Consider the following 13232-nt stretch of genomic DNA (forward strand, 5'->3'; position numbering starts at 1 on the left):
GATTAATCACCACCTGGGTATCGTATATGTTTTCATGCTTTGCAGCTGCTTGATTATTGATTGATTATTTTTGGATTATTTTAAATGTTAATGTTTGCTTATAACTTATTTATCATATATGTTTTTATGTTTCTGTTGGAAGCCACCACAAGCCAGCAATGCTGAGAAGGGTGGGATATAAATTAAAAAGTAAAATAAAACAAATAAACTAGTATTATGAGGTCTTGCCATTTGTTGAAAGTGTAGGAAGGCAAAGAGATCCCTTTCTCATCCAAAGTGAGTTTGCCCAGTTGTTTAAAATAATGCTGAACTAGTGTACATAATGAAACTTAATTTATTTTGCAACATATATTTAATTGCCCTTCAGTGGGACAGTTATTCAATAAGTAATATTTAATTGATGATGATGATGATGATGATGATGATGATGATGTTATCTGTTCAGTCGTGTCCAACCCTCGGTGATTCTATAGGAAAGTCTTCACCATGCGTCCCTGTCTCTGACTGCTTCATTTTATTGGTTCATGGTCATCCCTGTATCGGCTTTGATCATGTCGATGTTCACGTGTTTTTTCAAGAATTCAGCGCAAATTTGCAATGTGGTCTCGGGTGCCACGACCATGTCGAAAACCAGCCTGGACATCTGGTAGCTGAGCATCAGTGGTTGATTTGAGACGGTTCTGGATGATCTTCAATAAGATTTATTTGCGTGGGATATCAGGGCTATAGTTCAAAAATATGAGCAGATGAAAGCATCGCCTTTCTTTAACTGGCCCAGTTGTCTAAATTTGGCTCAAAAGAGTTTATTATCCCAGTGGTAATGGTATTGGCATAAACGTGGAAGGGCCTGTTGGTGTCTTTGGAACTGTGTTTACATGAAGTATGAACATTGAACAAGACATCACCATACAGGTAAAGGTGGACATGAAAAGGTTGGTCTGCTCCTAAGTTTGCGGATATTTGGAAATTACATGCATTGTATTGAAATAAACCTAAAGGCTATCGGGGTGAGCAACAGCAAATGTTGAAATTTGTATGAAAGATGGTCCTGTGGATTTAGAGTTTGGAAAAGTATGGCACTGTGAAACTTCAGTGTTGGGTTATAGTGTGGTGGTGATGGAGATGTAGAAATTGGAGGGCTAGAGACAATAGTCGGTAGTATTAGTCAGGTTTCAGTAAGATTTCTATCTCTTATGTAATTAGCCTATAGTTGTAGATTTGTGATGTTTACATTTTTGAGTAGAATAAAAACATACTTTGTTTTAGAAAAAGAGATTATCTTTTGAGGTTACTAGTTGAACTTATTAATATACATTCTTCAGTTATTTAACCCCCTGCATGAGAAGCTATAATGACTTGAAGCAAATATTCAAAAATTCAGGTTCCTGTTTTTCTTGTTCCTTAGAAGATGATCCCTACTATTGAGATCAGGCCTCAGAAAAATTATGTAGCATTTGGGAAGAAAGATGCAGCCCAGGAGACCAGCACCGGAGGCCAGGATGGAGAAGACCTCCACGGCCACCATAGCCTTCCCTTGAGTGCTCAGGTAGGTGGGCATGAAGGAGACCCACACGCTGCAGAAGACCAGCATGCTGAAGGTGATGAACTTGGCTTCATTAAAGCTGTCAGGTAATTTCCTGGCTAGGAAAGCCACCACAAAGCTAACCAGGGCCAGAAATCCCATGTATCCCAGGACGGTGTAAAACAGGATGTCTGACCCTTCATTACACTCCACTATGATCTCCTTGGCCAAGGAATGGAAGTCCAAGTTGAGGAATGGGGGAGAAGTTCCAAGCCAAATTGCACAGGTGATAACTTGGAGGAGGGGACAGGCAAGTACAACGGAGTTGACTTCTTGTCTCCCCAACAGTTCCCTTGCCCTGTTTCCTGGCTTAGTCGCCATGAAGGCCACAACCACCAGGATCGTTTTGGCTAAGATGGACGAAATGGCAACAGAGAAGCTTACAGTAAAAGCAATCTGCCTCAGAAGGCAGGCGACCCTCGTAGGTTGACCAATAAAGAGGAAGGAGGAGAGGAAGCAGAGCAGGAGGGAGATGAGGAGGACATAGGTGAGTTCTCTGTTGTTGGCTTTGACGATTGGTGTGTCTTGATGTTTTATGACAGCTGCCAGGATCAGGGCTGTGATCAGAGACAGGAAGAGAGCAAGAAAAGCCAAAACAATGCCCAAATTCTCTTGATAAGAAAGGAAGTTTATGGTCTTGGAGATACACTGTTCTTTGTTTGTGTGTGGATATTGATCTTCTGAACATGGGACACAACGCTCAGCATCTGGAAGAAATAACCATGAATTAATGATACAGTGTTCAGCTGGCAATTCTCATGCTATGAGTCAGAAGCTGTGAAATATAGCCTATGGTGTCATAATAATGTTTCATATTCTTAAATGTTAAACATGCAACAGAGAACAGAAACTTGTTCACTGTGAACTTATGGACCATTTTGACATGAGGAAGAGGAAAGTCACATGAAGTTACACTTCAAGTGGGTCCCAGAAAAAAGGACACCTGTGTAGATAGGAGGCCATTTCAAACTCTTTCAGGATGACTAGTGTCAATCTAAACCTGCACATTTCCTTTGATGTCCTTTGTTTCTACTTTGCAACTTAGTTGAGAATTCTACATAAGAAATGCTTGATAGAGACAAACAACTTTTTGAAATTCATACTTCAAAGATTCAAATTTCTTGAAGAGAAAGCATTATCCAAATTATATCTCAAAACTGGCCTCAGTGAAGAAGAGTGATTTTTTTTTAAGTCTTTAGTGAATCAGGGTTTTTTTTCATTATATAGACTGTGGGTGGTTACAAGTAGTACTGTCAGGGTTGAACATTGTATGGTCCCCAAAAGAAAGTTGTAGCTTCTTATCTGAGATATACATTATCATCCAAAAAGGTGGGTAAAAATCCATTACTCCAGAGTCTAAACTAAGCAGTGTTTATAATTTCGACCCTTTGCTTTAGGATTTTAAAATGTGTGAAATTACCTGTACAGTTAGAAATCATCCCTTCTGGACAAAGTCCACATTCATAACAACATGGTGGCTCATGTTCTATAACTTTTCTGCTGTACCCTGGCATGCAGCTCTCCACACACCTGGAAGAGGGCAGCTTCTAAGGGGAAGAAAGAAGAACTAATGAGATCTCCCAAATGAAAGGGGTTCCTTCCACACCCTGGTGATTCTTCTGTGGAGCTCTCTAGGATTGGGCACTAACCAGAAAAAAATACAATTGCTTCGTGGTTCATGGCATGTTCCATTCATGAACCAGGGACCATCATCTTTGGAAATTTTTAAGCAGAGGCTGGATAGCCATCTGACGGAGAGGCTCATTCTGTGAAGGAGGGTGGCAGGTTACAGTAGATGAGCGATAGGGATGTGAGTGTCCTGCATAGTGCAGGGGGTTGGACTAGAGGACCCAGGAGGTCCCTTCCAACTCTATGATTCTATGATTCTAGGAAGTTTTAACCACTTCAGTGACTTATTTGGATTGAAAGCTTCATGAGGTGGTAGAATTGGTCCGCAATTTGCTAGAGACACCAAACAAAGGAGACTGCCAGATGACTCTCTTCTACTTGCCCTCAAAGGTTGGTGAGGATTGGTTTAACAGGGTCTGCTCCCCAAATAATGTGCACCTTATTTTGGGGAGCCATAGTTTGAACCCTGTAATTCCAGACCTTACCCAAATTTGGTGGGCAGATAGAGAAGAGTTGACTGGAGTTATCTTGCAAGTTTGGCTCCTCCAACTTGCAAACTATCTGTTCTATACTCTCCTGTATTTGCACTTATCAAAGTGATTTAGGAGTTTCTGTACTGAATGTATTCTGTGCAAGCTAGGGACACCACATTCCCGGTTGGCATCCCTTGGATACCCTACATGCTGTCCAAGTTTAGTGTTTCTATCTTGCACAGGATGCATTACATACACTTCTAAGCCTGCCCCAGTCCAAATGACCATAGCAGTCCTTTTAACATGTAATTTCAGAAAGTTCGGGACTGTATACAATGCATTCTCTGCAAGCTAGGAACATCAAAGTCCCAAGGAACCTTCCTCGGGTGCTCCTCGACATATTGTTTTGAAGTAAATATTCTGAGTGAGTGGAGACAGTCTGTCTGGAAATGTCTCTGCTCACAAATCTTCCACTAACACCTTGAAAGTTTGTGGAAAGTTCATGCTGGTTGACCTGCCACAGTTTTGACTTCACAAGTCGTGAACTGTCCAAAATTTCCTACACACTTAGATCATGCCCATCCCTAGAGTTCTCATTGCTGCCGTGAATGTAGAGGCACACACACATCACAATACAGTAGTTTTCCCCACAATTATCTTGACTCAACTGAAAATGACTTTCTTGAATTAAGAGGGGTTTTTTTTTGGTAGAGTGGAATTTAGCAGGTTCAGATCTTTCTATGAAATGTGCATGTTTTACTACTCCCACTAAATCTGAGCTTTCGGTGTAGGGGGGTAAAGCCTTCTGAAAACCAACAACAGAATGAAGCTGGCCTTAGGCAGTTCTATGAATACAATCTTATTCTCCCAAAGGTCCTATCAGCAACTTTCTCTACCATTACTCAAGAATATAGACTTCTTTCCCACCTTCATAGCCCAAATAATTGCATCTGGATTAATGATGAAATCTTTGCCTGGGGGACTACTAGGATCCATCCTTCCAACTTTCACTTGAGTGGAAGATTGATTTGGAAAGAAAGCCAAGTTGAAAATATCATAGCCTGCTGATCTCTGGTCATTTTCAGTGAAAAATACTTCCTCGCCAGCAGTGTTGTTGAACCGGGTGCTTCTCAAAGAGGCAAGGATCTGAAAGGAAAGATGTCCTAAGAAAATGATGTGACTAGTTATGGCTACTCACAGGGCTGATTGTAGGTTTCGGTGGGCTGCAGTCATAGAGATCCCAGGGTCCCTTTCCCTCCCCCATCACGTATCCCCTCTCATCCAATGGCATGCCACTCTAAGTTTTCGCCATATCCAGTTGCCAAACCTTGGCCTAGTCTGCACGCAAGAGATAATGCACTTTATTCAATGCACTTTTTCAATGCACTTTAGAAGTCGATCTTCCTGTTCCGCACAGGAAAATCCAGCCGCGAAAGCACATTGAAAGTGCATTATCTATTGTATGCAGACTAGGCCCTTCTTTCATCTATACTCACAGCTTCCTGCCAGCAACCTTTCCCCTGGCAATGGTAGTGCGTGTTGCTGAGCGTATGGGTTGCTAGTAAGAGAGTGGTCAGGGGGAGGGGCTGGCAGCAGTGGGCCCAAGTAGCAACTCTGGGCACTGGTAGCTGCCCCAACCATGATCAGTGTCCAGGGAGTCAATCAGCAACAAAAGCTGCAAGGTCAAGAACAGGGGTAGTCAAACTGCGGCCCTCCAGATGTCCATGGACTACAATTCCCAGGAGCCCCCTGCCAGCATTTGCTGGCAGGGGGCTCCTGGGAATTGTAGTCCATGGACATCTGGAGGGCCGCAGTTTGACTACCCCTGGTCAAGAACATAGGCATATCACTCCTTTTTGCTGCTTTTATAAATGATGGTAAACACTTGCTAGCCATTTCAGCCCTGCTCCTACAAAGACTCATTCTCTCCCAGAGGTGGAAGACAACTTGGGCGTTTCTCACCCCTTATCTCAGGGAGGCAGGACTTTTTTCTCCCTGTTTCAGATCAACTTTAAGGTGTTAGTGTTGACCTTCATGGCCAGTTGCAGTCTAGGCCCCTACATACCTGGGGGACCACCTATTGCCTCATGCCCCCTGCATGACTCTTTGCTCTGCAGGTACAAATGTGTTGGTGGTCTCCAGCCCAAGGAAAGTGCTCCTGGCCTCGGCCTGATGGGATGGGCTCCCAGAAGAGCTAAGGGCCCTGCAGAAGCTTTTGCAGGGCCTGTAGGACAAAGCTCTTCCATCAAGTATTTGGTTGAGGCCGGGCCAATTAAGATCTATGGGCCCCTCCTTACCTCAGCTAGGACAACATGCTGACCTGCTTGGTGAAGGGGTTAAGAGTGATGAATTCTAATCTGGTGAGCTGGGTTTGATTCCCCGCTCCTCCTCCACACGCAGCCAGCTATGCTCGCCACAGCACTGATAAAGCTGTTCTGACTGAGCAGTAATATCAGGTCTCTCTCAGCCTCACCCACCTCACAGGGTGTCTGTTGTGGGGAGAGGAAAGGGAAGGTTATTGTCAGTTGCTCTGAGACTCCTGGTAGAGAAAAGCAACATATTAAAAACAATTCTTCTTCTTCATACATACCCTTTTCCCCTCCTGAGGCACAAGATAGGTAGAAGGGGATGCTTGAACTATGGAAAGTGGGTGGGGGTTGGCTTGGATTGAATGCCACTAGTTGTTTTGCAGGAGTGAAATCTTTTATGCTTTTTATTGTGCCCTTAAAAATTAATTAATTAATTTTATTTATTTATTGAATCTATATACTGCCGTTCCCAATTGGGTTCACGGTGGTTTACATAGTAAAAGAATAAAAACCCCATAATGCCCTTAATACATTATTAAACAATAAGACGGCAGATGAAAGAAAACCCACTAGCAACTCACCCCCTCAACCAGCCAGGGCCAACATTCCTACTGTCCTTCTCATGAGAGTGGGGAACAGATCAATTGATGGATACAATAGACATGGGGGGCCAGACTGAATAGCAGGACCATGCCCTGACCTCAACCGTATGCCTGGCGGACTTTCTTGCAGTCCCTGTGGAAAGTTGACAGGTCCGGCAGGAGCCTTAGCTCTTCTGGGAGCTCATTCCACCAGGTTGGGGCCAGGACCGAAAAGGCCCTGGCCTGGGTCGAGGCCAGACTAGCGTCCCGAGGGCCCGGAACTACCGGGTTAACAGTTAAGTACTGTAACCTGCCTCGAGTCAGTGAGCAACTGGGAGTGGTGGGTAATAAACTGAAAAACAAATTATATCGCAAACCCGGCAAGAAGAACCATGGAAGACTCTCCTTGCAGCACCATATAAATTCTGGGAGAGATGGAGAACTCAAGGGGAAGATGAAAGTTGTAAACCCCTGCTGACTGACACCAAGGCCCTAGGGTTTCCAGCCCCCCAGTAGAATTAGGGTCCCTTCCTGCCAGGATCCACTCCCTATTGCTGATCAGCTGGCCAGCAGGGGGAGTACCAGGAGAAAGATGAAGGCACGGGATATCTTACCAGCATCAGATAGGAAGCGATATCTGTGCAACGCTTTGGTATTTGGCAAAAATTCTGTGGTAGAAGCTAGGGTTGCGCGCTCTAGCCGCCAAAGCAGCTGTCGCAGCATGAAGCAGGCAGCGCCATGGCGCGTGGCGGGGAGGAAGGCAGCGCTGGTGCTGGCATGCCAGTCGGCGCACGCACACAGGCAGCTGAAGCACACAACCCTAGAAGAAGCTGATTTCACCATAAAGTTTTTGCCCAAAACTGTGTGCTCCAGCAACATGATAGTTTGATGACATCACATCCCCTGCCATGTCAGTGAGATGACCTTGGACTTCCTCTTTCTCCTGGTAAATTCCCCAATCCTCCACCGATTGCCAGAAGGGACTTGGGAACTCCAAAGGTCGAGAAAGGGTAGCTTAAGAGATGGGAGGGATTGCCTTCTCAGGAAAGTGTAGGCTGTCTCTGGTATTGGACAAAGAAATAGTAACTGATGCTCCTTTTTTCTCATAAGGAAAACAAGTCCAGGCAGGTGTTCCTCCTTCTCAGTGGCTGACAAAATGGCATGCCACAAAAGGCAAGTACATTTGATGGCTTAGTTTGTATTGGATGGGTCAATAGGGTGCTTTAGGATGCTTTAGGATGCTTAGGGCTAATCCTACGTTGAGCAGGGGGTTGGACTAGATGGCCTGTATGGCCCCTTCCAACTCTATGATTCTATGAATAGCACACTGACCCTCTTTGGCTGACATGCTCTAGACCAGGGGTAGTCAACCTGTGGTTGTTCAGATGTCCATGGACTACAATTCCATGGAATTCCATGGAATTGTAGTCCATGAACATCTGGAGGACCACAGGTTGACTACCCCTGCTCTAGACTGTCCGTCCCTTGACACAAGAGCCACATAATACAGGGAAGATGTTACCTGCCATGGCTGAACATCAGGAAGCCTCTTGCCATTCTGCATCATTGCACGTCTTGATCCAAAAGGGTAGATGCCATGTAGGGCATGTGCTATCAAATGGGCAGCATTGTAAACGTTATAGCTGTTTCCAGTCATGCTCATTTCAAACAGAGAGGGTGGGAGGCTCTCAATGTCCTCCTTACTTGTACAGTTCTTATGGCCTTCAGGATGATCACCTGGTTTTCTAAATAAACATATGAATACAAGTTTCCACCACTCTTTAAGAAAGACATCTCCCTGGGGGTGGAATGGATCTAAAGTCTGGAGAAAACTCTGGAATCCTGGCACGTCACTTGTGTGGCCTCTGAAGGACAGGGCACCATGGAAGATCTCCACAGCACTCCAGAAGAAGGAGTATCCCATTGCAGCGAATTCCCACTGGCTCGTCACAATCCAGACCTTCTCAAGAGATGTTTTAGTACTCCTTTGGTATCTTAAAAGGGACATCATTAAATTCCGTATGGCATTTGAATCGCCAAATACAATGGCAACTTTGGCCTTGCCCTCTTTGAGAGCTACAGCTAGACTGATATCGTTATTTAAACTTGTATAATACACTGAGATTTCAGACAAAGTCCGTTTGGTGAACTCCACACAGATGTTGTTCTGGTCAAGCATTGGAGCTAGGGCTTGGATGAAATTTTCACCGCTGTCATCATCTGATGCAATAATCTGAATCCAGTTCCAGTGGAAATATAGAAGCAAGCGTATTATCCCCAAATACTGGGGGACCTCACTGGGATCAATCCGGTAGAAACAAGGAAACATGGTCTTCCTTTTCAGAACAGGATTGAATGAGCCATAACCGAGCTGGGGAAAGGAAGGATGAATTTTAGTTGAGAATCAGATTTCTCAATGTTGTCTAGTTATTTTCAGGGCTCCACAAAAACCAGGGCTGTGGAGGGAATTTCATGTACAGGTGACAGGATCTCCCCCTTCTTTCTCATGAAATAATTTTTGTTCCTAGCTCTTGCTGTCTCAGGGTCCAATTGACTGATCTGTCTGGGCTGAAGTGGTTGAAAGCAGGCAGTGGGCTCAGCAGTGCAGTCAGTTAGGCCAGGGGCTCATGGGAATTGTAGTCTATGAACATCTGGAGGACCACAGGTTGACTACCACTGAGTTAGGCCATGAACTGCTTTTGAGAAAGAGAAATGAAAAAAAAAACTGCTCTGGGACAAGTGGACATGTATGTGTGAACACGTGTCTGCCACTTCAAAAATCTTACCCAGAACCCACCAGTTCCTCTCCTTTGTATTTAGCCCTCCAGCATCTTAACAGGGCATGGACTTTCTTTCCAGACAGAAGTCCATTGTGTGGCTGAGCTGGGGTAGTGGTGGTGGTCTAAGTTTGTCAGGGCCTCTCAGCCTTAATGAGCATTTTGCAATCCTCTTCCTGCTGATTTAGACCCTCCTGGAGGACTCTTCCAAGGGACCTCACCCTGGCAAATGTTTCCACAGAAACGTCTCACAGCTTGGATAACAATGTCAGTGGTTTGAAGGAATTTTGGTGACCTGGTTTGATTCAATAACATATCAAGATGGGTAACCATTTTAGGCTGCCTGTAGCAGTAGAAAATGGCAAGAGTCCAGTAGCACCTTTAAGATGAATTAATTTTGTGGCACGCTAGGAGTCTTTGTGAGTCTCAGCTTTCTTTTTCTTTTTCTTTTTCTCTTTTTTCTTTTTCTCTTTTTTCTTTTTCTCTTTTTCTCTTTTTCTCTTTTTCTTTTTCTTTTTCTTTTTCTTTTTCTTTTTCTTTTTCTTTTTCTTTTTCTTTTTCTTTTTCTTTTTCTTTTTCTTTTTCTTTTTCTTTTTCTTTTTCTTTTTCTTTTTCTTTTTCTTAAATTTGTTACTCAACACTCTTAGCACACCAGCTCGTGATGGGTTACAGAATAAAACCCCACATCAGTAAAATCCCATTAAAACTCAATTAAAAACATAACAAAAACAGCATGGTGGTAAAAACCAACCCTTCCCCATAACAGTATGCCTACAACCGGGGAAGCAGAGGGCTACGTCAGCCAATCATCACCCATGATGTTCCAACAGGTGGTGTGTCTTCTAGAGGGGGCCCCCGACCAGATCTCCTTCCTGAAACTTCTCACAGCTTGAAGAACAAAGTCAGTGGCTTGAAGGAAGTTTGGCAACTTGGATAGAGTCAAGTGGAACCTGTCCAAGTAATAATACACTCCAGTAATGGACCCCACTGTTCTGGTTTCCCAGCCTCCATGCTCTATGGTAACATTCCTAGTTCACTCTTCCTTCTTGCCATGTGTCAAGGGTTTTGATTCTAACCTGGGCACTGTTGCCTCATGGCAGGGAATAAAGACTATGCGTGATCAAAGCTTGTTGTTCACATCTCAGTAGTTGGAATCAGAGAGGTCTGAGATTATAGAGATAATGTGGGTGAAACTGTAAGTGGGGGGAAGCAAAGGGAATCTGGATGTCGAGGGGAAATGCAAGGGGTGCCATGATTCCTCCAGATTCAGAATATAAAATTGGCATAAAATTGGCATAATTGGCCTAAAATTGCAAAGCATAAAGCAAAAATTTCAAACAGTTCCCCCAGTAATATTTGCTGTGGTGATCAGTGCAGATTGTAATTCTGAGGTTCAAAGATTTTGCTGGAGGAGGGATATGATAAGGTGGGGATTTAGGGGCACTGGAATTTACTGCACAATATACTTTGGGAGGCCCCACAGCTATTGATGGAGTTGCCACATGACAGGATAGCTAAAACAGTAGATCTCAGTGACTTTCCAAAAGAGGGTACAGACTGGTTAGATTGATGAGCAGCAGAAGTACTTGTAAACTAATATGTAGTGGTGCAAAAAGCATTCTCAAAAAGCAGTTTTACAGACCTATAGTGTTGGTGGAACCTGACCTGGGAATTCCAGGCTAGCTCACTCTCCTCAGTCCTCAGAAGCTAAATACGGTTGACCCCGGCTAGTACATAGAAGGGAGACCACCAGGGAAGTCCAGGGTTAAAGCACAGAGGGAGGCGATGGCAAACCACCTATGCACTTGAATCAAACCACCTCCAGTAATCTTTTGCCTAGAATACAAAGTCACCAGAAGTCAGCAGTGACTTGATGGCTCTTTCCACCCACCAACGTTGGTGGGATTTGCATGTGCACTGAATTCTATGAGTAGTTCATTTGATTTAAAATATTGCATGATCTAGGTTCTCTATATCTGTTATTGTGGCAGGTTATGAGTCCATAAAAGGCAACCAGGCCAGAAGCCAGGATTTCAGCATCCATTACCAGGGCCACAATGGCAGCCATGCTGATTCCCCCCTTCTGATGGGGATCTTTTTTCCACAGTCAATCTATCAAGATCACTTATATCCTCCCCTTCATCCTAAGTGCTCCTGGTTCCTCCTCACAGCAATAAACCTGCAAGGTTGGTCAGGCAGAGATGTCAGCCAGTGTGTGTCACTCACGTCCTCCTCTGACATTCTAACCACCACTGACTATAACTTTAAATCATTAAAAAGGCAACATATTACTGAAGTTCTTATTTCTCCATTCTCTCTAGCGAGTCCCGTGGTTTCCCCTGCCTATTCACACCACTCCCAAAACACACACTTTCATCCCCATGAAAACCTGAGGATGAAACCCGTCTTGAATCCAAGGAAGAAAGTGGGCTAGAAACTGAATAAATAAATAAATAAATAAATATCCTCACCTGTGGGACCTTGAAGAGGCCTAGGAGGGAGGCCATCTGCATGGAGATCGTGGGGGAGAGACTTCCAATGACTGAGAGCAACTTCTGCTGTCTGCTGCACCTGTAGTTAGGGACCATCTGACCCCCCGTGGACAGAAAGGACAGGCCTGCCTGGTAGGTCATCCTGGCAAAGTTAGTGTCCTCAAAAATGCGGAAGCCCAGCGTGATGTTGGGGAGGAGGGCTGGATCCTTGTTGATCTCATGGATGGCAAACACGAAGGCCAGGATTTGCTGGTAGTTTTTGGACACCTGACTGTAATTAAAGGTACATGAGATGAGCCAGGGGTAAAATACAGAGTTTAATGAAAGATCTTCTGGTTGCACTCACCATCTACTGTAGCATCCTGTTTCTGATAGAACCTTCAGGATATCCACATGGAAGACAAGAAGACAATACTCCTTTCTTGCCATCGCCCTCCCCAGCATCTGTCATTCAGGTGTAGACTGCCTCTGACCATGGAAGATCTATTACCCAGTCATGGCTTAGCAGCTGACAGAACATTCTCTCTTTAGTTCCTATGTTTGCAGTGGGTCACTAATAACTAAATTGTCCCATTGATAATTGCTGTGTTTACCAGTATTCTTAATTTAGAAAAACGGCATTCAAATCAAGGATTATTCAATACCAATGTCAGTAAAGGCAGTTTTATATGCGACCCATCCAATCATCCAGGACATTACTAATGGTAATATTTGGAGTTTCCATTCTCTTAGGACTCCACTTATCTGAACAAGTAGCCCATGTTCATCTGGTATCCAGGTAAAAGTATTGAACTTTGTTGTTCTTTTGGTGGTTTGTCCAGAATTAGATGATAATGAATTGGATGATAAATGACTGAAATTTCATCTATATCAAAATGGCCTGCTGAATCAGACCAGTGGTCCATCTAATCCAGCATCCAGTCTCACAGAGTGGCCAACTAGTTGCTCTGGAGGGCCAACAACAGGGCAGGGAGGCTGAGGCCTCCTGGCATTGGAGTTCAAAGACCTACTGCCTCTGAATGCGGAGACTGCCCTCATTCACCACCAACCTCTGTGAATCTATCACATCCATTTTATACCTGTGGCTATCACTGCATTCTCTGGCTGCACATTTCAATCACTCTCTGTGTACAGAAATATTTCCTTCTGCTCTTCTGCTGCTTAACACATGCCTGTTTAAAACACACCAACCCAGTGTCCTCCTGGGAAAACTTACCATGGAAGTTGGGTGTTCCTGGGAGGTGTTTCAAAAGACGCATGTATGATTGTAGTTCTTAGGTGTGGCAAAATCCCACCAACGAGGTAGTCTCCTGGCCTGTAATATTCTTCTTGGAGCTCAAAGGGTCTGGTCAAGAGGCAGTTGGTCCTGTGCACAGCCTGCGGCAAGAA

General features: G+C 44.2%; 1 protein-coding gene across 1 annotated transcript; it reads right to left on the reverse strand.

Annotated features, from left to right (window-relative positions):
- Window positions 1–1369: 1369 nt before the first annotated feature.
- Window positions 1370–12915, reverse strand: LOC143834711 (vomeronasal type-2 receptor 26-like). The gene is made up of 5 exons (XM_077331390.1): window positions 12854–12915; window positions 11823–12114; window positions 4612–4830; window positions 3003–3129; window positions 1370–2289 (listed from the first exon to the last, which is right to left on the reverse strand). The coding sequence occupies exons 1-5, from the start codon at window positions 12913–12915 to the stop codon at window positions 1370–1372; spliced, it is 1620 nt and encodes a 539-aa protein (XP_077187505.1).
- Window positions 12916–13232: the final 317 nt, after the last annotated feature.

This window comes from Paroedura picta, chromosome 4, assembly GCF_049243985.1.
Source record: "Paroedura picta isolate Pp20150507F chromosome 4, Ppicta_v3.0, whole genome shotgun sequence".
Lineage (NCBI taxonomy): Eukaryota > Metazoa > Chordata > Lepidosauria > Squamata > Gekkonidae > Paroedura > Paroedura picta.

What these genes read in the sequence shown, in the direction of transcription:
- LOC143834711 (XM_077331390.1), bottom strand. Translation starts at nt 12,915, where the DNA reads ATGGATGTGATAGATTCACAGAGGTTGGTGGTGAATGAGGGCAGTCTC. An exon ending in CAATTATTTGGGCTATGAAG is followed by an intron (nt 3,130 to 4,611) that starts GTGGGAAAGAAG and finishes TCTTCCCCTTAG; the next exon opens with AAGCTGCCCTCTTCCAGGTG. An exon ending in GATGATTTCTAACTGTACAG is followed by an intron (nt 2,290 to 3,002) that starts GTAATTTCACAC and finishes TATTTCTTCCAG; the next exon opens with ATGCTGAGCGTTGTGTCCCA.